Source organism: Chamaea fasciata, unplaced genomic scaffold (genome assembly GCF_029207755.1).
Source record: "Chamaea fasciata isolate MVZ Bird 193981 ecotype frontalis unplaced genomic scaffold, bChaFas1.0.hap1 SCAF_2, whole genome shotgun sequence".
In the NCBI taxonomy this organism is placed as follows: Eukaryota; Metazoa; Chordata; class Aves; order Passeriformes; family Sylviidae; genus Chamaea; species Chamaea fasciata.
Window position 1 is genome coordinate 76,537,574 of NW_027094087.1, and position 25,709 is coordinate 76,563,282.

The 25,709-nt window shown below is 39.1% G+C and overlaps 1 protein-coding gene across 3 annotated transcripts in view; it reads right to left on the bottom strand.

Annotated features, from left to right (window-relative positions):
• Window positions 1-23,784, bottom strand: part of STK24 (serine/threonine kinase 24) — a 58,803-nt gene extending 35,019 nt beyond the window's left edge. The window contains exons 1-2 of one of the 3 annotated variants that reach the window (XM_066176383.1): window positions 23,658-23,784; window positions 10,536-10,766 (exon numbers count right to left, since the gene is read on the bottom strand). In XM_066176383.1, the coding sequence (XP_066032480.1) occupies window positions 10,536-10,766; window positions 23,658-23,699 (273 nt within the window). In that variant the 5' untranslated portion in view covers window positions 23,700-23,784. Of the gene's footprint in view, window positions 1-10,535; window positions 10,767-11,245; window positions 11,292-23,154; window positions 23,253-23,657 lie in introns of those variants that run through there. The other 2 variants (XM_066176384.1, XM_066176387.1) reach the window with 2 other exon arrangements.
• Between the last annotated feature and the right edge of the window lie 1,925 nt (window positions 23,785-25,709).

Genomic DNA, 25,709 nt, shown 5'->3' on the forward strand with positions numbered 1-25,709 from the left:
CCTATGACAATCCCAACAGACCATCTACTCACCTCTTGTAAATAGTCACCAAGAAGGCAAGTAACACAAAAATGCAACTCATAATCAAAGCTCCAAATGGAACTGAATTTTACTGAGTGATACTGGTGATTGATGAACTCTACAAGGTTCCAAAACAGAAAAATGGAAGCTAAAGCAAATCAAGAAATTGGAACCAAAAGTAAATTAGCATTAGTTCACAAAATTCTTTATGTCAGATAAATTGCATTACATCTAAAGCAGAACTAACAAAAGAACCTTGCAGCCAATGAATACTGAGATTAGCAATTTCCCCCCACCAAAATGTCACCCAACACCTGTGTATCTTAAACCTTCTTCACTGGAGTAGTTCACATCAATAGGACTCAGGGGATTTATAATTACCCCCTTCTCTATATCAAAACCAAAATTCCAACAGCAAACGTGAGGCACAAGAACACCTTCTTCTTCATTGTCCAAAAACATAATTGCTCTAATGCTTACATCTGTTCCTGTTTACCCATTACATCAAATTAAATTCAAAATGAAAGTTACAAATCAGATTTACTTCTTAGCCCAGATATCAAGCCATTTATAGATTTAACTCCTTTTTTACCATTTACCACAACTTCCAACATCGTCTGCACCCCTGCTCCGCAGCCTATCAAGTTATAAGCCTCGTTTCCTATGCCTTTTGCATTCACATGCTAATAAATTCCACTACTCCCTTTACAGAACACACACAGGCCAATTCTTCAAAACTCTTACTACTAATGGCATTGTACACATACATCAACTTTACAATAGCTCAGGATCTTCAAGTCAGATTTCTGTCAAGCTCATCACTGCAGTCCCAAAAACATGTAATTTTTCTGGAAACCCCTTATTATTTTCCACTTTTTGTCTTTAAAAATTTTACCCTAACTCTAATTACTGGTAAAAACACCTTCTAGTCACATAAATAATTTCCATTCTCCCTTCCTCTTTTATGTTTTTGTTTTTGTTCTTACAGGTTGATTCTTCAAGGAACTGTTGAAAGAAGCAGAAAGGGAGAAAGCTCACTACCTTCAAATGATCATTTTTATCCCAACTGTTAGCAACAGCTTAGAATTTAATAGTATAATGAAAGAGCCTTAAGAATTTGTTTAAAAACACTGGCTACTGAATACAAGAACTGCAATGTTCCAGAACTACTACAGTGCCTAAACCTATTCACTGGGAAACCTCCCTTTTGAAGTTCAGCATTTCTGAGTCTAACCAACTTTTTCCAAATAACAATTTTTGAAAGTTCAACAGTCAACCATTCAAAAATGCTTACTAACATGTTTTGCAACATGTCATAATGTCCCTTAAGTGTAAAGAACGTGCCTCTTCTGCTTTTATACCACTATGTGCATACAGAGCACAAGAACACTTAGAATAAGTAATTTGACCCAAAAAGCTGTCTAAATGCCAAAGTATACTTAAGTAAAAGAAAGTTAACTGAGCAATACAGACTACCTAACATTCATATTCAAGATGCAACAAAAACATACTATGTAAGAGCACCAGATTATGATGGATGTAGGCAAAAAGTTTTCAACCAAAACGTTTTAGATGTTCATGAGAACACCAGAACAATAGGCTGGCAGCCACCTGATGGATTCTAGATGACAAGCTTTGTTCCAGGAAGTCTACTGAGCAAAAAAAATGGGGAACCAGCCCACAAAACTAATGCACCTAAGCCTGGGCATAAATACATACACACACACTCTTTTTTTCAGCTCTATTGCTGGAAGAAGCTCCATAAACAATTTATTGGCAGTGGGCTTGCATAAAACTTTAGACTAATCTGAACCACCAGTGTACAATGCTCTAATCCTTAAAACAAAATATTTAAAAATATAACTAAAAAAGAGGTGATTAGCCCCCTGCCTACTCAGTGAGTTGAACCACTTCAGAGAAAGTTCCAACAGCCCCTGTGGCCACTTGCAAGGCAGAGTTGGACCTTCCCTTTGCAGCAACAGCAGCAAAAAGCTTGCACCTCAATGCCACATTAATACTCTCTTTTAAATTATTTCAGAGGCCTGCTGCACGAAGTGTAGCAGTTAACACACAAGTTACAGAAGGACATTTGACACAAGATTACATACAGTTAGAAAGCAATGCTACATCATCCTGATCTGGATAGTCAAACTAAATACATGGCTTCATGTTACAGCTAATCTAGAAGTAAGCCATTACCAAAAACTGCGGTAACTTTTCTTTCCCCACACCTCCCAGTTTTTAGGCCACCCAAGTCTACCATTTTTTAATTTATATATATTTTTTTTCGCACCTGACCTAGCAGCTCTGTAGACAAAAGTCAGAACTGGCCGACCTGTTACTGTTTGGGGTTTGCTCCTCTCAGGAGCCAGGTTGTTTCTGGTGGGGACGGGAGAAGACATTGAGGAAACTTGTTCCCCGAGTGAACCAAATCATGATGCAGCCAACAGATCCAACACAAGCAAAATGGCAGGGCCATGTAAGCAGGATGGGGAACAAGATACTGCTGCTGCCTATTTTTCATACCTGTTAGATCTGCCTAAAAGCAAGTACTGAGATGTGAAATTACACACACATATCGTACAGAGGCAGCTTTTAAGGCCATCACAAGGACAACACAAACATATTACTTCCAATAAATGACATTTTACATTAAGCTTTCTAAATTTTTATTTAAAACAAGATCAGAATAACACGATACAGTTAAGTACTTACACAAAATACAAAATATAGTTACTACAGACTCTCAGTTTTCTTGGAAATTTACTAGGTGATGCTTTCCAACCTTGATATATTTGTACAGTAAGAATTACTTTGCCATAAAAGGCTAAAAGTGCAGAACTGATGAACAGCAAAATTCTTGAAGTTACCATTGTTTACCAGGCAGATTTTTCAACAGATGTGAAGAAATAGGGCAACATGATGCAGATTCCAGAAAGTGTTAATAATCCCTTCAACTGCTAAAGGAAAATACTAGAATAACAAGCTTCTAAAACTATAATTTGAAACAGTACCTTTGAATAAAGACAATGCAAACAAGGGACTTTTTTCTCATTAAGAGCACAGCAAGTGACTACAGGGAAAGACAGAAGTAGTAAAGACTATAGGCAACAAAGGTTCAGAATTCAAGCCAACAGGTCTGAAATAAGAAGGGACCAAGCTATTTTAAATATGAAAACAGGACTTCACAGCAAAACAACATGACTCAAGAAACAGAGTTTATGGGTTCTTTGGCATCCTTTTGCCTTTGTCTCACTTATGGCTATGAGGGGCTCTATCAAATCGAAGCTTTCTACTCATTCTCTCAATCAGACTGACAAGGTCTGAGAGCCTATCAAGAACCATTACAGAAACCTTCTTGCTACCTCCCTCTGAGCAGTCCAGACAGATGCCACCTCCACAACCCCCAGCCTTCCTCTCATTCTAGCTGCAGAAAGTCCTACAGGTGAAGACAATTCCTTTTAGCTTTGGTCAAGAGAAAGAAGAAGGCATTTCAACGCCTCAACCCCTCACAAAATGCAATTATGACAACATGGCTGCAATTGTAGCAGGAAAAATGAAAGACAGTCATGGCTTTTTTTCATTTAACCCTGCCTAAATGAGTCCAGGGAAGGACAATGGGGCTAGGGAAGAGTGTGGAGCACAGGCCTAAGAGGATTGCCTGGGGAGGTGGGGGAGAAAAGGAGGCTCAAGAGAGACTTTACTGCTCTCTACAACCACCTGAAAGGAGCCTGCAGTGAGGTGGGGGTTGGTCTCTTCTCCCAGGTAACAAGTGACAGGATGACAGGAAACAGCCTCGAGTTGTACCAGGCAGAGAAATTTCTTCACGGAAAAATTTCTTCACAGAAAGGGTTGTAAAGCACTGGAACAGAGTACCCAGGGAAGCAGTAGTCACAGCCCTGAAAGCATTCAGAAAATGTGAACACATGGTTTAATGGTAAACATAGCGGTCATGGAGCTGTTTATGGTGGGGCCTCATCTTGAAAGTTCTCCAACTTTAACAATTTTATGACTCCATGGTTCTGACGCCCATCCAGAGTTCAGGGACCGGAGTTTGCAAAAGTCAGGTGTGCAAGGGCATGAGCTGCCACTGCGGGGCTGGGCACAAAGCACAATGACGGAGCATCAAGAAATTACTCACATGTTTTACTTCTGCCTGTGTTGAGGTAGCACCTTTGTTGCAGTGGATTCTACAGTCTTAAAGTTAAGCAGGAAAAATCTCTATTCCGTCTCCCACCCCAATAAGCATGATGAAACCTGCCAAAGGCTGCCTGCTATATCAAATGACAACAGAATGCACCAAGTCCACTAACTTCTGGCTGACCCTCAGCAAGCATATATTTAAGGTCACATCAGTTCAGAGATGCTCGTAAATGTTAAAATAAACCAGTTAAACCTGTAAAGCAAAAGAACATCAACTTTAAACTTAGTGAAGTCCCACATAAACACCCACATTCCAAGTTACATTACCTAGAATATTCAACACATCCACATTAAAGTTCATAAGTCACCTAAAGCATTCAAGCTCAGGCTTCTTTAAATTCAGCAAATACTGATCTAAAAAAACCTAAAAACCTGCTAGAGGCATAAAACCCACCTCATATAAGCTGTTCCAATATTTAAGCTGTCTTCCCTTTAAAACAGTGCATGAGATTATCATATGAAATTTGCTTATCTTAACCACTCAGCAAGTACATCTTGTCGTATTTCAGCATAACTCATTAGAAAGCACTAAACTATCAGCACTTAAACGCAGAAGGGCTTTCCTATATATATACTGAGTCACTTCCAACCTCCTCTGAAAAAACAAAACCTAGCCTGAACTTGTCATCCTCTGGAATACAGGCTTTCCAAACCTTAAACTGGTCCTGGGAAGCTCTTTACTGACTGCATTGCAGTTTTGCTGCCCACTGTGAACTGGCCGTGTTACTCCGAGTATCACTGATCCTGTTTATAACAAAGCCCTAGCCAACACAAGACTTGCTACAGCTCAGCCACAGCACTGCTTACCAACTTCATATTCATCTGATCACCAAATATAAAACCACAGATTAATTTCAGAATCACCATTTTTCATAAATAATTTTTTGTTCTTGCTGGAGTTCATTTGCCAGAACTCATTGTACAACAGAGTTCAGTTAATTCAGCGTCATAAAAGCACTTTTGGTTTTTTTTAGGGTAGACTGTGTCACTCATAAAAGTTAACCAGAAGCTGTTTTCTGTGTTCTTGCTGTCTGTAGAAACACCCGCTTGACTTTCAGCAGTAGGCATCTTACATCCTAGACATGAAATAAAAAGCCATAAGGCCTAAATTCAAAATTATTGGCAGCTATCCTTTATGAACCTTCTATCACTGCTTCCTATAAACTTTTTTTCAAGAATTCTTAAAATACATTTATAAAATGGGAATCTGTCTGTGTGAAATAAAGGGGGGGAATATACTGTAAGTCTTATTCTTCTTGGGTCAATAAATTTAAACAGATCAAAAGAGGGTATTCATGAAGCTCCAAAGTGTGCTAGAAAAATACATTTGAAGGATGAAGAAACACAAGCTTAGAGAGAGTCATATTTTTTAAAATACAGTAATATTTTTTAAAATACATACTACAAAACTAGTCCAATACCAGTTTGATATAATTTCCACCTAGTCACAATAGATGATGAAACTACTTATTAATTATTTGCTCTGCCACTACATAGATATGTACAGAAGTCTAACACAAGGAAATGAAAGAATTTTTAACATAAATATACATATAAACACATTGATCTCAGCTTTTGACAATACACACTTATTAACCTAAGCTTTGAGTGTAATGTACACATACATATATGCAAAAAAGTCAAGGGTCTTTAATCTTCAATGTTTTAAATATAAACACATATTAATTTGCTCATATATTTCTAAATAAGACAAGATCAAGAAATATAAAAACATTATTAAGTTATAATAAAGCCATACTTAAAGATATTAACAAAACTGAAGAAACATTACCAGAGAGACATCTGAATCTTGAAAATAAAACTGATTTCAAACAACAAGGACAGGAGAAACAACCATTGAACCAAATCTAACTAAGCTCTTGAAAAATTGGTAAAGCAGAATAAGATGCAAAAAGCAGAGCTGACAAGCTTCTAGACTGAAAAAGTTTTAAAATAAGTAGCATAGCAATACTTCCTAAGAGTTCCAGTACAGCAAAACTCAGAAGAGACAGCAAATTTCAGCCAAATTTTAAGAAATTTTTTAAAAATAAACAAAACCAAAAGAATCCCTAATCCATTACAAGGAAGAATGTGGATGCTGTTAATCTAAAGTTTATAACAGTAAACAGACCCAGAGAAGTTTCACTAATTAATTCTATAAGAATCTAAAAAGAACTACTCCTCTTCTTGGAACATTCAATCAGATCATAGAGGAACAGATGAACCTTTCATTTGGAAAACAGCAAAGAACATTAATACAGGTTTTTAACACAACATGGCAGACAAGGAATGGCAATCCCTGTAGATATCTGCACCATGTAAACCATGAAACTACAATTTATTTTATGAGCAACACTGCAGTTACTTACTATATCCTATAGCAGACAAAAGACCTTTTTTTTCCCCAATAGAATGGGAATATTAAGACATTGTATTGAAAAGAGCAATGCCTTTAGAAAAGGGCATTTCCATTTCTGTTTTATATAAATACATCTTGATTTCTGACAAAAAGGTGTACCACAAATAAATTTATATTCAGAATGACAACCTAAACTTCACGATTGCTTTTGCTTTATTTGCATGAACTCTGACTACAGCAACTGCACACAAACCTCCAACAACAGATGCACAGAACAAAGTCTAAGGGAATTGCTTTATGGGAGCAATAAGTTGCTTCCTATTTAAGAATCATTTTGCTAAAACAGTAATATTTCATATGAACAGATATGGCTTAGTTTCCGGATGCGAAACAGGAATTTGCCATAAAGCAAACACATTTCCAAAATACTCAGTTAGGATATACAGAGAATTGCAGAGTAAGAAAATTTAACAAGGCTTTTGGGTATATCACACTATTCTAGGTAGAACCTAGAAATAAAAGTGTTTTTAGAAAGTTACCAGAGCAAAGTAACTTTCATTTACTCATTAAATTGTAATCGTTATTTCAAGCTGTCCTGCCATGTACATCATGCAGTAGGCACCAAGAGCTTGACAAGCTCTTCTCACATCATCTCAAGGCAGCAAGAGGCCTCAGGCAAGCACAGTAGTATTATATAAGCCTTCTAAAACTTCAAGCAACAGGTTCCTGAACACAATGGCATATATAATCACGTAGCTTAATGGAAGAAGGCGTGGGATGACACAGAATGAAGAACAATATAAAGATTTCTCAAAGACAGATTATTTGGTTTATTAAAAAATAAGCAAATATTAAAAATCTCAAGCCCAAAACATTCTGCCTACCTAGAGAATGGACAGCAATTCCAAAAATCATTTCAATTGGTCTGCCAAAATAATTAATAGAAAATCAAATTAAGAGTTCCCTATAAACAGTATCTCTTTTTATCCAACATCCACCAGAAACATGGTCGACACATGAGGCTGCACAGACTAGAGGATGATAACTGGTGAAGTGGCTGGCAATATAAACTGAGATCCTACTGTTTTCCTACTAGCTTACTTCAAAGAAGTTTGTTCTGTGACAAGACATGATTATCTTTCTCATAATTAGTGCTAAACTGTCCAATCACAGAAGAAACAATGTCTCCTAATCACCCAACACATGGAAAATTAATGTGTTGAACATTCCCAGTGACAGATTATCTGCACTGTCAGAAAGAGAGCTAAAAGATGGTCAGACCCTTAGAACTACATATGGCAGTCCTGGCTTACAAATACAACAGAGACCTGCAGCAAATAGAGTTGTAGCCAAGAATATGAACCAATTCATTTAAATATTAATTGTGCGTGTGTATATATATGTGATGACACATTATCTCTCTCTGCTAACAAGACCTGACACTTATTTTAGAAAGCAAACAGAACTGCAAAATGTTTCCTTTGCAAAGATTCTACCACTTCAGCATCACCTAATAACCACCACACAATAATTTTTAACAGCATAAAGAAATGAGCTTTTTGTTTTGAAGACCAAAAGTTCTGTAGTACCAAGTGTCTTACAAACAACACACATTCACAAAGAACTGAAGCAATGAGTACATGAGTAGTTGCACATTCTGCTAACTGTAGAAAGAGCTGTACTTCACTGCAAAAGTAATTGAGTCACACACAACCACTATTGGTGCAGTATCTTAGAAAGCTGACACAAGTTGAAAAACTCACAGGGCACTGCACTGAACAGAAAAAGGGATGTGGAAGCTATCAGAGGGTCCCCCTCACAACAATTAGCACAAGTATCCCTGTTGACACTTGGACCAAGCCAAACTCATTCAGGGTACAGAGCCCTACAATCTCCTGTCACGTTCCATTAGGAAAAGCAACCACTGCCATAACACCTTCAAAAAACATCAACATTCACTTAGTTTAAATTTGAACACTGGATTTTCTTTTTCAGCCTCATTGTAATTACACATTTTTAAAACTAGTAAGAGGTTTTTCCATCAGACTTTTTCTTATATTCTATTTCTAATCCTCTAAGAGCTAATACCCCTTGCTGGTTTCTCAGGTGGGCATAAACAACACCGAGGGTAACTAGAAACTATCACATTCCATTTCAGGGCTTTGGAGATGATGGGCAAGGGTCTGGAGGCCCAGGGAGTCTCTTCCTTGATTATGCCCGTTTGGGTAAATGACCAGAGGAGAAGTAGATGGATTTACAAAGTAAATTGGCTGCACCACTGGTGCTGGCAACAAGGTTTTGGTTTAGGACTCTGCTGACTGGAAAAGATGGAACCCACCACATGAAACAGGTCACACAAGCCTTTGTCAACAGAATGGCCAACCTGGTAAAGTGAGCTTTGAACTAGGAAAAGTAGGAGAAGAGGAAAGGACTGTATGACATTCCCTTGCACCCCTACTGAGACACAGACACACTCAAATACCTCTGAGAAGTGCTGGCACACCAATGAAGGCAGTATGGGGAACAAGCAGCAGGAATTTGAGATCTGTGTGCAGAGACAAGGCTTTGATCTCATAGCAATTACCAAGACATGATGGGACAGCTCACAGAACTAGAATGTCACAGGGAAGGGCTACAACTGTTTGAGCAGACAGACCAGGAAGGCACAGTGGTGCAGTTGCCATACTTAATTTAACTATCAATCCTTGACAGTGTAATTTCAAAAGTATTAGTAGAAGCCATGAGGAAAAATTTATCCAATTTACTGTGCTCAATTAACTGCCTTCTGATGCTTCTGAGATCAAACCTACACATAACATGTAAGTCCAGTTCTGGTAACAGGTTATCAGGTCTAAAAACCATTACCAAAGCCCTTCACTGATAAGATATCCAAGCAAACTGGCTCAGAGCACAAGGAAGAAAGGAAAAAACTGTCTGTCTCTTGAGTAATGCATCTCCCAGATCAAGAAAAAGTCTTTATTTCTTTGGAAATTAACTGGCAATCTCAGAGATAGAGAGATAAAGCACAGTCCCCCTTTCAGAACCTTCGTGTCTTTGCTGATAAATAGAATACTTCCACAAAAGCAAAAGCAGACTGAATTATTTTCTGCCCACTCCCAACTTCAAATCCTGCCAAGACAACAATCTCTTATCTAGACTCTCATCTCACTGTCACAAAAGAAAGAGCTATTGAGATAGGAACAAAGTCTGCCGAAGGAATAAATACCAAAAGCTTACAGATATTTCCACTACCTTCAAGATGTAATAAATCATTACATCCATCCAATGAAAAACAATAGCAAAAAGAAGAAAACCTAAACAAAAGAGCAAACTATCTGGCACACTTCAAACTGAATCCTGGCACTAATAATATGGCAGTGGGAGGAAAGGGAAACAGATTCACAAGACAGCCAACAGAAACCCTTTCCATCACTAGCTTCACTTATGCCTAATGTGAAAAATAATTTACTTTCACATTTTAATTTTTAAATCACTCAGATCAAGGCTAGGTTCAGTCTCATCAAAAGGACAGCCTAAGAGCTTAGAATGATCAGGGATCAAATCTTGAAGAAAAATTTCAAGCTTCACAAAACAGCTGATACTAATTGCTTTTAATGTTTTGATAATTCAAATGCAGACTTAGGTTGAATTTCCTGAATTTAAATAGCTTAATATTAAGAGATTCTAAATATATTAGAGCTCAACAAACTCATTTTATTTAAAGGGGTTTTTTGTACCGAAATAGTAACAGATGCGCATATTTTCCTATTAAGTTCTGTCACATACTTCACAAAATATAGTAACTCATTCTTTCTTTAGCATTGAAAGGACAAAAACACATTTTTCTTCAGTCCAGGTTTGACAAACCTCACCAACAAAAACAGGCACGACTGGATACCCTGGAAAAGAATTACTTGTAAAATCAAATCACCACCATCTGTGAGTATCTTACCTTTAAATAGGATCCATAATATTTAGTTACGTATGGACTGTCACACTGACTCAACACCGTGATTTCTTGTTGGATATCTTCTATTTCATCTTCTGCTTCTTCTAGGTCAATAATTTTTATAGCAACAACTTTCTGAGTCCGATTGTCAATTCCTTTAAAAACTTCACCAAAAGACCCCTTACCAATTCTCTCCAGTTTCGTAAACAGTTCTTCTGGATCTGCCTTCAGAGTCTGTTAAAAAGAAATATAAAGAGAAAAGTCACTCAGTATTTGTAACACTAAAACAAAATGTGGTCTTTTTAAAGGCAACAAACACTGCAAATCCCACATATTCCTATTTATCTAGCTACCTTTTTCTACCTCCATAATCGTCATGTTCTTTCTAAATCCCTTATATGCACACACTGACAGGTTTATGTTTTGCTGTATATAAAGAACAAATTTAACACTATCCGTGTGTCAGTGTTTTATCCTATTTGGCAACAGAAAATGCTACTCTCTCAATTTATTTTTCTTTGTCAATAAAGACTATCCAGAATGAAAGATCATTACAAAGATTTGCTTTTTTATTAAAACCAAATGGATCAAACACCACTACCAATAAAAGTAAGCCTTTTGTCCACCCTTTTCTCTTGAAATTGGTTCCCTCCTAGATCCCAGAATCCATTTTCTTGTATTTTTCTCATACGTCATCCTCCTAAGGATTTTACCTTCTTCAGTGCACAGAGCACTGTTTCCTTTTGTTTGATGTGACAAACAATCTTCTTCAATTATCTCCCACTAAGGATCACCTGCATGAATAGCCATGCTTCCTCCTTCTCCCTGATGCCAAGGTTTTCTCAATTAGGATTTACTTATCTTTTTCCTCTTCTCTCAGCTGCATAAAGTCATTCACTCCTAAAAAACATCCTGTTCCCAGCTTTCTTGATTTGAGCAGTCGCATAAAAGCCACAAGTCACTAAATATGCAAATGTAAGACTTAGGTGGACCATGCTGCCACATTTGGTTTTTCTCCATTATTAAGTATTCAGCTCACTACTCCTGCTCAGACTTCTCACTTTCAGAGCAGAGATGGTAAATTCCACAGCATACCTTCTTAGGCTAACAGCATGGAGTCTCATTAGCTAACAAAAAATACAGACATTACAGCTACAGAGGGGTTGGACTGTATGACCTTTAAAGGTCTCTTTCAATTCAAACTATTCTATGAATTAACTGGAAAAGTCATAAATAGAGGGAACAGTCATGAAATCAAGAAAGATAGGATAAGATCACTTAGAATCTTGTCCTTAAGAAATAAAACTAATACTTTAAAAGACGTGTTTCTGTTTTTAAAAGGATGACACTTATGCTAGCTAAGTGAAAATACATCATTGATTAGGCAAAAAGCTCATACAAGAAGAATTCAGTAATATATAAATAAGCATAAAACCACAGTTTATACTTAGCCCAACTGTGTAGTGGCATGAAGAGGGGAATGAGAATTTCTAGGTTACCACTGACAAGCACTGAAATAACATTTTCTTTAACAATTATATTTAGCTTATAAAGCACCTCCCACCTATACTTTTCTGCTCTCACATCTCAAAGATTACATAATTAACCCATAGAGCTGCAAGAGGAAGACAGCCTAGAACATAGTTTCTCTGGAGGTATCTAAATTTCACAGCTGAAAGAGGTGTTTTGAGGACCAGGTAGCTGGCACTGACAGAACCCAAAGATAAACCCACTTGGATCTCAGAGCATTTTATCATCATCTGGCATGAACTGGGAGTACATAACAACTTCTAGCACTTTAAAGTCAGCCATAAGACATCACAGCTTCCAGATAATCATTTCAGGAACACATCACTGGTGAGATCAGCCCAAAGCAAAAATACTGCAAGTGTACCTACTGCAAGACTTTACCAGCCCCAAGAAATTCCCCCTGCTTTACATCTTACTGATCCATCCTTTTATCCACAGTTTTGGGAAAGAAACAGAAGGGCATGGGGTTACATCACCCTTTTGCCATTAAAGGAATGGAGCAAAAGATCCACATCCCTTCCACCAAAAGCAGCTTGTTCCTCCTTTGATTTCAATGTAATGAGAACAATGTACTATTACACAGTATTGAATATTACATGCACAATATATATGTATATATATGTATCTCCCCCTTGGAAACCAGACCAGTGCCCTTCATGTTTTCCCACAAACAGCCATCCCTTAGTTGCACATTAACCCTTACCAACACTTCCAGGGGCAATTTCTAACAGATCACAAAACTACAAACCAAATTGTGCATACTGGTTCTTCTCATGCCTCACAGAATGCTCTGCTGTCAATATTTAAACCAGCCTTCTCTGAGAACTCTCCATGAATAAAAATAACTTTAACACCTGTATCAGATATTTTCCCTCATGGAAAACAATTATCTATCTACACTTTCATACATTCTGTGTTGGAATTTGAGATGATGTGCTGTAGAGAGCTGTGCACACCTAACCCATCCAACACAAGCCTTCTAGCTTCATTCACTAGCCACAGGAATCTGAGCATTACATCCTTACAAAGGCATCTGGGTAAGTCACAAATCAATCCCAGTTGCAGCTGCCTAAAAAATTCCATGTTTCACCTCCTGAGACTAAAAAGCTAGTGCTGCTCAGTTGCAGTGCACTGCAGTTGTTCATATGGAGAAAATGCAGGAGGTACCGGCCAGCAGCTTATTTAAGTTATGCTGGCTGTACGTATACATCCCCTATTTTCCCTTTTCCCCTTAACAATCTATGACTATCATATACCAAAGACCCTTGTTTCACAACACCATAGTCTTCAGAGACTTTCAGGAACCTCACAGCTTCTTTTTTAGTGTCAAGCTCTTGGGATTCTAGAAGTAGGCTGGCAGTTTTACAAGGCAAATCTCTGTAAAAAAGAATTACAATTACAGAAAAGTGAGAAAGATAACTGTTCCTGGAAGATCCAAGAAGAAGGGAACATCTGTTTGTTCGATTTTTTTATAATCAAAATTTTGCAGCCATTCTGAAATGCTAATTATTCAATAATAACAGGACTTAATAGGATCAAAATCATTATCAATAATAATGTATTTCAGAAGTTTCCTGTGAAATGACTAAAAAAACAAACCTTTCCTTCCCAGTTCACAACTTTTGTAAATTCATTCCTTTGTTCTAAAACTCCATTCCTGAATTTTCTGAGCAACAGGAGGTAGTTTCAAAAAACATAAGTTGTTTCAAAAAACCCAAACAACACACTCTTGCTCTGTAAGAAGGTCTCAGTTTTCTTCTCAGAACACCAGGTGTTTGAAATGAGAGCCTTAAACTACTGGCAACCTGTGTTTTTTGCAAAAACTAAGAGTTGGTCTCTTTAATGACCAAAATTCAAAAATATAGAGATCAGGCCTCCAGATACATAATGAACTGCTTGAATCTGAACGTTCATGAGTGGCCAATTCCCACTCATTTTTCCAAGATCACATCTGGAAAGGATTCTTGCCAAATTTGTTTGTGTATAGTTTTGTAAATACTTCCAACAGAGACAAAATAAACAAAAAGCTTTATAAATATTCTCTCTACACAACTACATCCAGAAAATTACTTCCAGATACTGCCACTATGGTTTTGCTGACTCTATTCTTTGCAAACTTTTACTAAGCATAGAGTTTATTCCTACTAATATTAAAATAATGGGAACTGATAAAAGAACCTTCATGTAATGGAGCACATCAAATATTGCTAGAAACCACAGATTAGAACATCAGTATCTACTGCAAATGGGTAACGCCAATCACCTTGATAAAGAACTAGATCTCTACCACTACAACATTTTTTTAAAAGCTTGTCACAGAATACAGACTGCAACAACTCAAAAACAAACCATGGAGCATTCAGATTGAATGATTCCAGAACATTCAATTTCCATAGACACTTGGATTACTTTGCTTTTTATTTCAAATGTTTTTTTTCACACTTCTGAACACAAACTGCAACCATCTTGTCTCACTGTCCAGCTTGTTCAGCCATGCAGAACAAAGTCCTTTTCACCATAAGCAAAGCCACTATTCATACAATAATTTGAGTAATCTCTCTGTACTTGTTCCACATTGGATTCATTACTTTTGACCTTAATCAGCCAGAAAAACATACTCCATTTAAAGTTAACTCTTCTTAGTACCTAACAACACTGTTGCCTACTTCTACAGATTAAAAATAGTCCAATACATTCTCAGATCCTATTTGTTCAATCTGGCCTCATGGCTCGAATTCAGCTGCAACCAACTAAATCAAATCACCTCTTCCTAATGCTCTGCATTTTCAACTAATGAGCTCCCAGACTTTTGCAAAGGCTCTTTGTAATACTCATACTTATGACAAGCTGTACTTTACGCTGTTTTGTTCAGCAATTCCAATCCCCAGGGCTGTACAGCTCTTTAGCACTGCCTCTCACGTGTAACAGGTGCCTTTAAATTTTGTCTTTTACAGGCACTGCCTTTTTCTATGCAAAGGTCACTTTTCAGTCAGCAACTGTCGAGAACAGTCCTGGAGAAACCAGCAGCATCAGCCACTCTGACACCACCCCTGCAGTACCCTCCTCAAAGCCAGGATTACACACATCTTGCAACATATTTGTTTTTATGACTCCCCAATTCCCATCCACACTAACTGTCCCTTAAAGCTCAATAGAAAATGTTACTGTAATTCAAACTAGCTAGATCCAACTTTATCCATAATCTTTCTGAGAAGATACAGCTTGGAGTCTTTTTCCCCATTTCACTCCAGATCTTATTTCTAACCTCTTTTTATAAAGAGTTATTCCAGTTATTGTAGAAAAGCATTAAAAAATATTTCTCTTTAACTTACAAGAATTATAAAGCATCTCCATAATTCAAGTTATTAAGCTTAACTGTGCAACTGATTTTACTTGCAGAACTGTAATTTCTGTATGCAGCTCTTCGAAGAAGACAATCATCTTTTAACACCTCATTTTGTATACTTTTCATTTCATCAAATCAACTTCCAATTTGTCAGTCCAGTTCTCATTCCCTATCCAAACTGAGCCCAAAATATGATAATCTGAAGAGGTTCAGAGATTTCTGGGGATTGCTTAGCTTGGAAAAGAGAAGCCTGGGGCACTGGAAATCTTATTGTGTGTGAATACCTGATGGAAAAGACGAAAGAACACTGGGCCAGACTCTTCTCAGTGGTGTCCAGCAGAAGGACAAGATGCAATGGCCAGAAATTGAGTTATAGGAAACTTCATCTAAACTTCCAAAAAAAAAAAAAAAAAAAAAAAAAAGAAACACAAAAAAACCACAGAGGCAAAACCCCAGCCTTTCTTAATGTAAGGATAATCCTACACTAGATTAGGATGCAGATACTGCCCAAGTATGGTTGCGGATCCTTTAGGTATTCAAAACTAGGCTGGATGTGTCCTGAGCAATCTGATGACTCTACTTTGGGCAGGAGGTAGACTCAATGTGCTTCACAGGTCCCTTACAATCTCAGCTATTCTGTGATGCACTTTCTATCACATCAATAATTAGTTTTGCCACTAAATTTACTGCACTAATTTCAATTTTCTTCAGAAATGAGAAACCACTGCAGCACATAATTTCTTTAACTTTTTTCTTTGGTCAAACCAGAGAACAGAAATCTGCCAAAGAAGTTCACACAGGAAATTTTTCCACATACTCAGAGAACTTTGAGCCTAAAGCCAGTTAGAGTTAACAGCAGGCACAGTTGATGTCACTCCCCTTCACACAGCCCCTCATTTCAAGAAGGCACTGCAAAGGTTTCCCTAGATCACAACTTGCAATCTTTCAAAAACCATTTGAAGTCTCTTCACCTCCCCCTTTTATTTTGATCCCCACAAAGTTAGCAACACAGGGGGCAGTAGTAGAGATGGGTAAATTTGGGTAAATTGCATAAATTCAAATCATGCAGCCCTCCCACAAACCTGGGCTACTAAGGCAAGGGGCAGGAAATAAACCCATGACCAAGGGAAAAAAAAATAAGCAAGCACCAACTCCCCAAAACACCCATATAAGATGGTTTTGCATCAGGGAAAAAACTACCTCTGGGAAGGAGAAGCTTTAAAGTTTACTATCCAGCATTTCAGCTTTCTCAGAAGCTCACAAGTTCTTGTTTTCAGCAAGATATATACACCATATATGAATAATGGATACAACACACAAAATTATTTCCTGCAGTTGGTGTGAAATTGAAATAAAATCGAGGCAGTAGGCAGATTAGAAACTGTTCAGTGGTTCAGTTTTATCAATTCCTACCCAGACTTTCAAAGAGCAGCCAACTAACCCAAAAAGACAAAACATAATCAAGCATTTGGATTTATAGTCTGTGACTTTTATCTAAACAAAGAAAAAAGACATTTTTAAGAGGCCTTAAAACAGAACCAAATCTGAGCCATCTCTCAGTCTTATTTATCAATAATAAACTAAAATGAGACAAACTACCATAGCCATCTTATAATTATCATGAAAAGCAACAACTGATTTTTATTTTAAGAAAAATAATCAAAACATTGACTGAGAGGTACAAAGACTAAAATGAAAGCATTTATCTGTAATAACTAGGTGTAGAACTAAGATCCAACTCTTTCACTGAGAATTTGTCAATTATAAAAAGTAACATGTGATTGTTTTCTTTTTTTCCTTCATACACATTCCATATTTCTCACTTTCCATCGCCAACACTATAATTATTCAATTCAGAAGACACATTACCATAAGGAAATTGCTTTTCCCTGGGAGAAATACAATATACCAAAAATACAGAGATTTAGCAATAGCGATACTTAAACTATTGAGAAAAAGGAACAACTGCCATAAATTCTGCTGTGAAACTCCCATGGGCTGAAACAGGTGAGACAGGAAGCAAAAAATAAAGCTGTAAACCTTGCATCTCAACATTGAAGGTAAAAACATTTAGCATGAATCACTATGGCCTATTAATACTCATATTTGTCACAAAATTCAACTCTGTTGTTCTGATTCCTACCTAGCTTGAAACAGGGTGTAAGCGCATTTCCAGCAGGAATAAAAAAGTTGCCTAAAGTTAGCCTATCATAAAAGTGTCCCTCAGCCCTTGTATTACTCTCTTTCCACTTATTTTCAAGGAAGGTGCACTTATCTTAGATTCAGAATATAAAATATTTGATTCTTTATCAGTAACATAAAAATACAAAGCATGCTTCCAGATTTCTTATTAACCAATACCATTTTCTGGGTGCAATGTCCCCTGCACAAATCAGTCTGAAGTTTTCTGATATTTTTCATTCAGAAAGCTGCTTAGTGTACAATCCTAAGAGTTTAATACCAAAGTGAATAGTTACCTAACTGTAGCCTGCTTCCACAAAGCATATTTAATTGGAATTTATTCCTAGTTTCTGAAGTTTCTCAGTTTTTAGTGCAACATCACTAAAAAATTTCATAACTTGTACCTGACTTCCTCCCTTCCATCCATTACACTTCTAAACTGTAAATTATTGCAATTCAAAATCCCTCCATGCCTTGGGCACACAGTAAAAACAACACACAAGTATCCACAGTAGGCAGAGTATGGCAGTGAAACACAAGATGTATTTTAGACACCAAGAGGAAGGAGGCTAAGGAAAAATGCCCCAAAAACAGTTTCAGAATAATGTTTCACTTATTTACGCTTGTTAAAAAGCTAAAACGCTGTAAAAATCACTCTTCATTAGCTAAGCTACTGATAAAAAGAAAAATAAAGTAGTTTTTCTTTAGGGAAAACCCCATCATTATGACAAATGGCTGAATAAAGAATGCTATTAGAGGCTAATAGAAAGTTATGTTGCATTAATACTACTTGAGAAAAATAAGGAAAATAGCAAATTTTAGGTTCTACAGCAATCCCCTAATTTGAGAGGGGACTCGTCTTGCACCCATTGTATCTGACAGAAAACCCAGATGTCTGCCTCAAGAAGCTGCCCAGCAGAGCAACCATAAATACAATAAATTCTCCTGATTCAAGCCTTACTTTTTATCAAGTTACACTGCAGAAGGCTCTCAGTTCTATACTAAGAGAACTAAGTATTCTAGTTAGTATTCTTTGGTTTTGCCATTTTCGTTCTTTATACATCTGGTTTTCGTGCATAACTATTGCTGACAGGTTTAATTGTATTAAATTAGAATACTTTCTTATTGATCTAATGTATCAGATAAAAGCATGGGATTATGGTTTCTCAGTATTTTTTAGGCTAAAGGTACTTTCTAACCAGCAGAGTCTCACATTTGTGCACACATGCACATGGAAACTTAACCAGATCAACAAAGAGTATACAAGTAAAAACAGTTTTGATTATATAGCTGTATCCACATGAATTATTACTTTTAGGCACACAGAACACTGCTGAATTAAACAGTACTCCACAAAAGATGTATCATCACAAAAGCAATGACCAGATCAAACTCAATCATGGAATCATAGGATACCAGGTTGGAAGGGATCTCAAGGGAAATCTGGTCCAACCTTTCCTGGCAAAAGCACAGTCTAGACAAGGCAGCCCAGCACTCTGTCCAGGCAAGTCCTAAAGGAGTCCAACGTTGGGGAATCCTCCACTTCCCCAGGAAGATGATTCCAGTGGCTGATTGTCCTAATTGTGAAAAATTTTCTTCTTGTGTCCAGTCAGAATCCTCCCCAGGGGTAACTTGTACCTCTTACCCCTCATCTTTCCATGTGATTCCTAGTAAAAAAGGAGTCTCCATATTCTCTGTAGACACCTTTTAAATACTGGAACGGTGATAATGTCTCAATCCTGGGTGTCCTTCCTCAAGGTTAAACACATGCAGGTCACTCAGCCCTTTCCCATGTGAAACGTTTCCCAATCCTCCAGTCATCTTTGTGGCCCTTCCCTCGACCCTCTACAGCTGTCCACATCTATTTTTCTACAGCAGGGACCAAATTATTATAGGATGGATGCAGTATTTCATATTATTAATACCTTATATTAGATGCCTTGTTGACTTTGTCCATCAGCATTGTGCATCTTCTATTCCCCTTCCCACCCCACCCCCAAGAAAGGGAGTACCAGAAGAATTTAACCAAATTCTGAAAACGCAGCCAAGATACATACTTACATTTTCTACTTCAGAAACACAAAAGATGCCACTATGTAAAAGCTGACATCAGAGCCTTGTACACCACTCATAACACAAGGCCAGATATTTAAATGTGTTTGCTACATCAGTAGCCTTTTGTCTCTCTGGGGAACAAAGATGCCAGCTGGCCAAGAGGGTACCTTACGCAAACATGAAACTGGTACAGGAAAAGTGCCATGACGCAGGGCCAGCCTGACTCGTCTGTGAGGATCCTGAAAGACACAGTCACCATAACTGTATCTATTTACCTATTCTGGAAGGCCACCCAATGGAAATAGGTTTTTCTGACTCCTCTCAAACAGCTCCATACATCTATTACATAGCCCTGAAACAGCCTTGGACTCCAGAGTGAGAAGAAGCCCACTTCATTTCCATCGATTAAAACTCCTCTGTCCTGGCACCCAAGGACTGAGCTTGTAATATGTCACAGAACCATGATATCTGTATTCAGGATATTTTAAAACTGATTAGCCAAGATCATAACTGTCCTGTCCAGTATTTAAATGCCCTAAGTCACAGCAAAGTATCTGTCAAACTATAACATAAACAGTAAGAGTGAGCACAAACTCTCAAAAAAAAAAAAAAAAATCAAACTGGGGAAAGCTAATCCCCTGCACAGAAGCTGCAAATGGAAAGCAGGAGAAGCTAAGTGGCCTTTCCAACAGTGCCTTTGGTTTAGTAACACAATATTTTGCAATTACCAAACACAGAGCTCACACAGGAAGTAGTTAAAACAGTTTATTGTAAAAGGAGAATGAGTTACAATAAGGGAGACAGCAACACCCACAGCGTGTAACCACCAAAGAACAGCCATGCCAGATGAGAACAAAGGATCCTCCAAGGCCAGGACACTTCTCCTACAACAGTCAAAAGTGAACATCTTGGGAACAGCACAAAAATAGACAAGTCAACAGCAGGATTTCCCAAAACACCCTTCCAGTCTCCAGCAAACTGACACTTTAGACACTTTCTGAGCCAGAAATGGTGCCTTTATAGTTAACAACCTTCTCTGCTCATTTGTCAAGCTCCCACTTAAATTTAGTTAAACTTCTAGCATTTCTTGAAGCAAGACAGCTTGAATGTCAATGCTTATTTACATTTTGCATGAAGAACCTGTAGCTCTTGTACTGAAAACACAATGAAGAATGAATAAAAATAACTTACTGCATAAACACTGTTACTGCTAAAAAAACCCCAAAAACCTGAAAAGGGAGGAAGATAAAAAAGGCGTTTATCACACAGAAGAGGCTTGTCTTAAAGACTATGGAATTTCAAAAGCACCACAGGAATTTATTACCATAAATTTATAAACACAGTACTTGATTATTTAAAATAGAGCTTCCATAAAGAAGCTCCAGAAGCTTACCACAGCCTTGAAATGCAGGCCAGTCTGAAAATCAAGGTCATAGACACTTACTCTGAGCCAGCCTTGCAGGAATCTCACACATTTACAAGCAAACACTCACCCTCCTCAGGCCACTTCCATAAGGCATGAAGAAGCAAGACAACACACCCCCAGTTAAGTAATGATGCAGCTTCACCCTGCACACTCAAACTCATATCTCTACACAGAGCCCTTGAAACCACAACAGCAAAAACTTCGAGTCCAAACTTAAACTGCACACACAGAAATTTAGGTCAAAACCCAAGTCTGTTTTTATTCAGGTTACAACATGCCCACTGTGCAGCAGACAGCAAATCTCAGGTTTTGACAACCTTCCAGCACCATCCTACATTTCCTCCACAGTTTCTCATTCCTTTGGCTCCCTCTGCACCCACTCACTTTTTATGCATCACTCTTCAAACATCGATCAGGCCTCTTGTTCAGGGAGAAATACATTAATCCTTCATTCCTCTGCTCTATTGACACTACCGTGCTCACACCAAACAGCATTAATAAGTGATGTCCCTCCAAATGATTTTTTGGGGTCAAGAGGTTACTCTGCTCACACAAGCACAATGGCTGCTCTCTTGTGTAAGCACAGCAAAAGATGTCGGAGAAAGCTGCAAAACTTGTCACTGACACTGCTTCCACCATTTGTGGCAGAAACTGGTAGGTGAGGAGGAGGGATCACACTACAGAAAAAGAAGAGAGCGTCCCATGATTTAGGCAATTTAATTATAACTCAGAAAACTAAGCTCTATTCCTCTCTTCTACACAATGGACAAAGTTCCGAATCTTTTTGTTATCTAAGCAAATGTTATACATTGTACGTACTTGACTCTTAGAACTTTCATTTGGAAGTAAATTCAAAGCGAATCGTGTACTGAAAACTGACCGCTATAAAACTATTATAAATTCTGACAGGATGGAAATGGATATAGACATCTTGAACTAGGCACAGAAAATTAGTGAGCAGCATTCACACTGCTCACAGACTTTATGCCTCTACCTATCAGCAGATCTCTAGTTTGGTATTCAGAGGGGTTTTTTTAGACTATGAAACTTGAGCAACTCTCATAGTAATAGAATAAAAATTGTGAGAAAAATAATGCCATTTTGAATAAAACTACTTGAAGCGAAGTCCCAAATTACATGGACTAACAAGAACCCTGAAGATCCACCCATTTAGTACAGCTAACAGTACTACAAACTAAATAATAAATCAAGTCAATGAAAAGCACAGGTCCTCAGATCATGCAGTGACATACATCATCAGTATATGCAAACTGATGGAAAAAATCTTCATTCTCTCACTTCCAAGCAGTTACAAATCTGACTTTTAAATGCTAAAGCGTTATAGAGTCTGTCTCAAAGTAGGCAGTTGTCTTGGTTCTAATATGTCTCACAGGAATAATAATAAAAACAAAAAAAAAGCCCCAACAATATTCATAGTCAATCAAGAAACTCTCATTTCTCTGTCTCTGGCAATCAGCAAACTGCTCATATTTGGAAGGTGAACTTGAACTCCCAACAGCAGCACCTACACAGCAACAAATTAATTAGCTCAGAGACTGGGCCTACGTAGGCTACGGGGCATCCAGTACTACATATGAGCATATAATTCGTGCTGTGCCCAAGCACGTAACATTTTCAATTCAAATACTCAGATTTTGCAAATAAAAGAGATTCATGACTTAGAACTTTGACTCACAATAAAACAAACCACGGTAAATCAATACTTAAACCAAATGATGCACAAACACATTCAATCCAGGAGACAAACCGAGAGAAACGCATACATGTCATTCGTACGTTGTTCATTTGGAGATAAGGGCAGGAAAGTTTCTAATCAAATGTGGAAAAATATCAGAATAACAACACACAGATACCAATGACCTTAATGTTTTCCTGGCAGCAGTTTCCATTTAAACCAAGAAAAACGAGGCGGGGGGGAAGCCAGCTCAGTCAGCACAAAACCGCACTAGATATTTCAAATATATAGTTAAGACATAAACGAGCAAATTCCACCGTATAACAACAGGAGCTGACCAACTCTCGGAACTGAACAGAGCAGGCAAACGCGATCTCCGAGCACCCACCTCAGAGCAGCAGCCCGGACATGGGCACTGCAGCATGCGCTGAAGGTCAACATTTCCAGGCCCCGCTTGGACGGACTGGCTTCACGTACGCTTTCCCTACCCACCTCAAATTAACGGGGCCGAAAATCGCCCACTGAGCCGCGGTTCGCTTCAGGAATTAAAACACGGAGGAGAACTCCCGGCCGGGGGAGGGGGCCACACGCCACGCTCCGCTCCGCACGCCTGCAGCGACACAGCGGCTGCCGAGGACGGACGGAGGGAGGGAGGGAGGCAGGGGCAGGCACCGGGCGGAGGGACCTCGCTGGGCAGCACGCCAAGCGCTGACAGCACGTTTCGTCTCCATCCCGCTCCTCTGCCCCCAGCCCAACCCCCGCGGCCGAGCCAGGGCCAAGAGGCGCTTTCTCCTCTCTCCTTGCCCCCCCCCCAGCCCCGGGAATCCCCCCCTTTACATCCACCCGGGCCCGAGGTGCGTGTCCGTGCCTGCCCTTGGGGCAGCTGCTCACCTGCATCCCCGGCAGCCCCGCCTGCACGGGGGAGTGAGCCATGGCGGCGGCGGCGAGGGAGGCTGGGAGGGAGCCGGGTCTCAGGCGGCTCCAGGGCACAGAGCTGAGCTCATCTCCACGCTCTCTCACACACAGCACCGCCGCCGTCCTCCTCCTCCTCCTCCTCCTCCTCCTCCTCCTCCTCCCGGCCCTTCCCCCGGGCGAGCAGCGCCTGGGCGCCGGCGGAGGGAAGGGGGCCGTCCCAAGCCCGGGTTCTCCAGGCCCCCGTCACGGATGCAAAGGCGGCAGCAGCTTCCTCACCCCTCCTCTTCCTCCTCCTCCGTGCCGTGCCGGCGACAAGATGACAAACCTGAGGCGGGAGGAGGAGGCGAAGGAGGAGGGGGCGGAGCGGCAGCGGCGGGCCCGCCTCCCCGGCGCGGTACCTGCCCGCCCGCCGCCATGGGCGCGGCCGGAGCTCCGCACGCCGGGCCGGGGCCGGGGTCGCTCCGCCGCCCGGCGCCCCGGGGAAGGCTCCGCAACGCCGGCGCTCCACTAAAGGCTGCGCTGCCAGGAAGCGCTTGCCTTCCTGTCAGAAGCTGCAGAAGCCCCAGCCCAAAATGCCAGTCGTGCTTCTCCTGCAGTTCCTCAGCGGGAGCAGAGTGGGTCAGCACTGAGGTCTCTCCCACACGCGAGTTCTGCGTACATGCAAGTCCCTAGAGAACTCGACAATGTTCTATTCTTTGTTACAAGTGGAATTTAAGAGCTCAGTCACACAGCTTCCCATGTGCCATGGAATGCCCTAAGATTCTCTCTTTTTATCCGCCCCGGCAAAAAAAGCCTAGGGAGTTTCATGAGTGTTAAAGTCTTTGAAACCTGTCAGCCCGTGGGGCTCCATTGGGCAGCGAGGTTCGCTGTCTTTTCAAGCGGTTTTTTAAAATGATGTGAGCATGCACTGCAGCATAAGTTGCTTTTCGTTAGATAATTCACTAGAGTTTGTTCAAATCTCTTAATTGCAAGAAACAGCTGAAAATAGAAAATGGTCTGATTGAAAAGTGGTTGGAACTTCCGCTGACATTTTCCCTATAGTTATGATATCCTTTGTTGTCTTATGTGAGCTGAGTTAATGCTACACAATCTGGTTTTCCTGAAACTTGGAGACAAATAAATGTTCCTAAGACCTCCACCTCGAAGTATGATTCAAATAAAATTAGCCAACAGCCTCACGCAGGCAAATAAGTGTGCCCACACACAAGCACATTGGTTTTTTACCTGAGAAAATAAACTAAATATACTGGCCCTTGAGTACAGTGAAACAGAAAAAGACAGTGGCTAGAGTCTGTATAGAAAATTGAATTACTGGAATTCTTTTTTCAGTTGTTCATGAAGTAGTTGATAATTTCCTTAACGCTTGGATGGAGTTGAGATTCTGTGGGGTTTGTCTTCAGGAAATATGAAGAAGTTTCTACCGTTTACTGGTATGTAATTTTCAAAGAAATATAAAGTCTTTTCGTTTGTGTTCTACCTCAATGAAAAATCAAATAACAGTCATGAGAATCAGTATCAAAATTCTCAATTGAGATTGTTTTCTAAAGCATTTTTGCAATTTTTTTTAAGTTTAATATCTACATGGTTCCTCCAATGTTTGCAGTTTTTCTAGCTTTCTAAGAAGAGAGTCAGTGGGCTACAAGTGAACCTTTTCCTTTGTCTCCTGAATACCATTGAGTTTTTGCTACATCACATAATATTAAAAATCCTCATTGAGAAGATGTCAGTTTTACCATTGCCTATGGAGTTTTATTTTGGGGTTTTTTTGTATATAGTCATTACTATACGAATTTTATCAGCTGCTTTACTTTTTCTGCAGTTGCACATTCAGTGTGGAGTCAAAATAAAAGAAGTACACAAGTTTTCTCTTTTGTATTATAAAAGGTGTACAACTGTAACTTTCTCTCTGTGAATATATTCTTTGGGACTTAATTTTCACAAGGAATATATACTTGATTTGGTAGAGATGATTCTGGCTTATCTTGTTAATTCCCTTTCTACATTTAGGTTGTAGATTCTCTAGCTCAA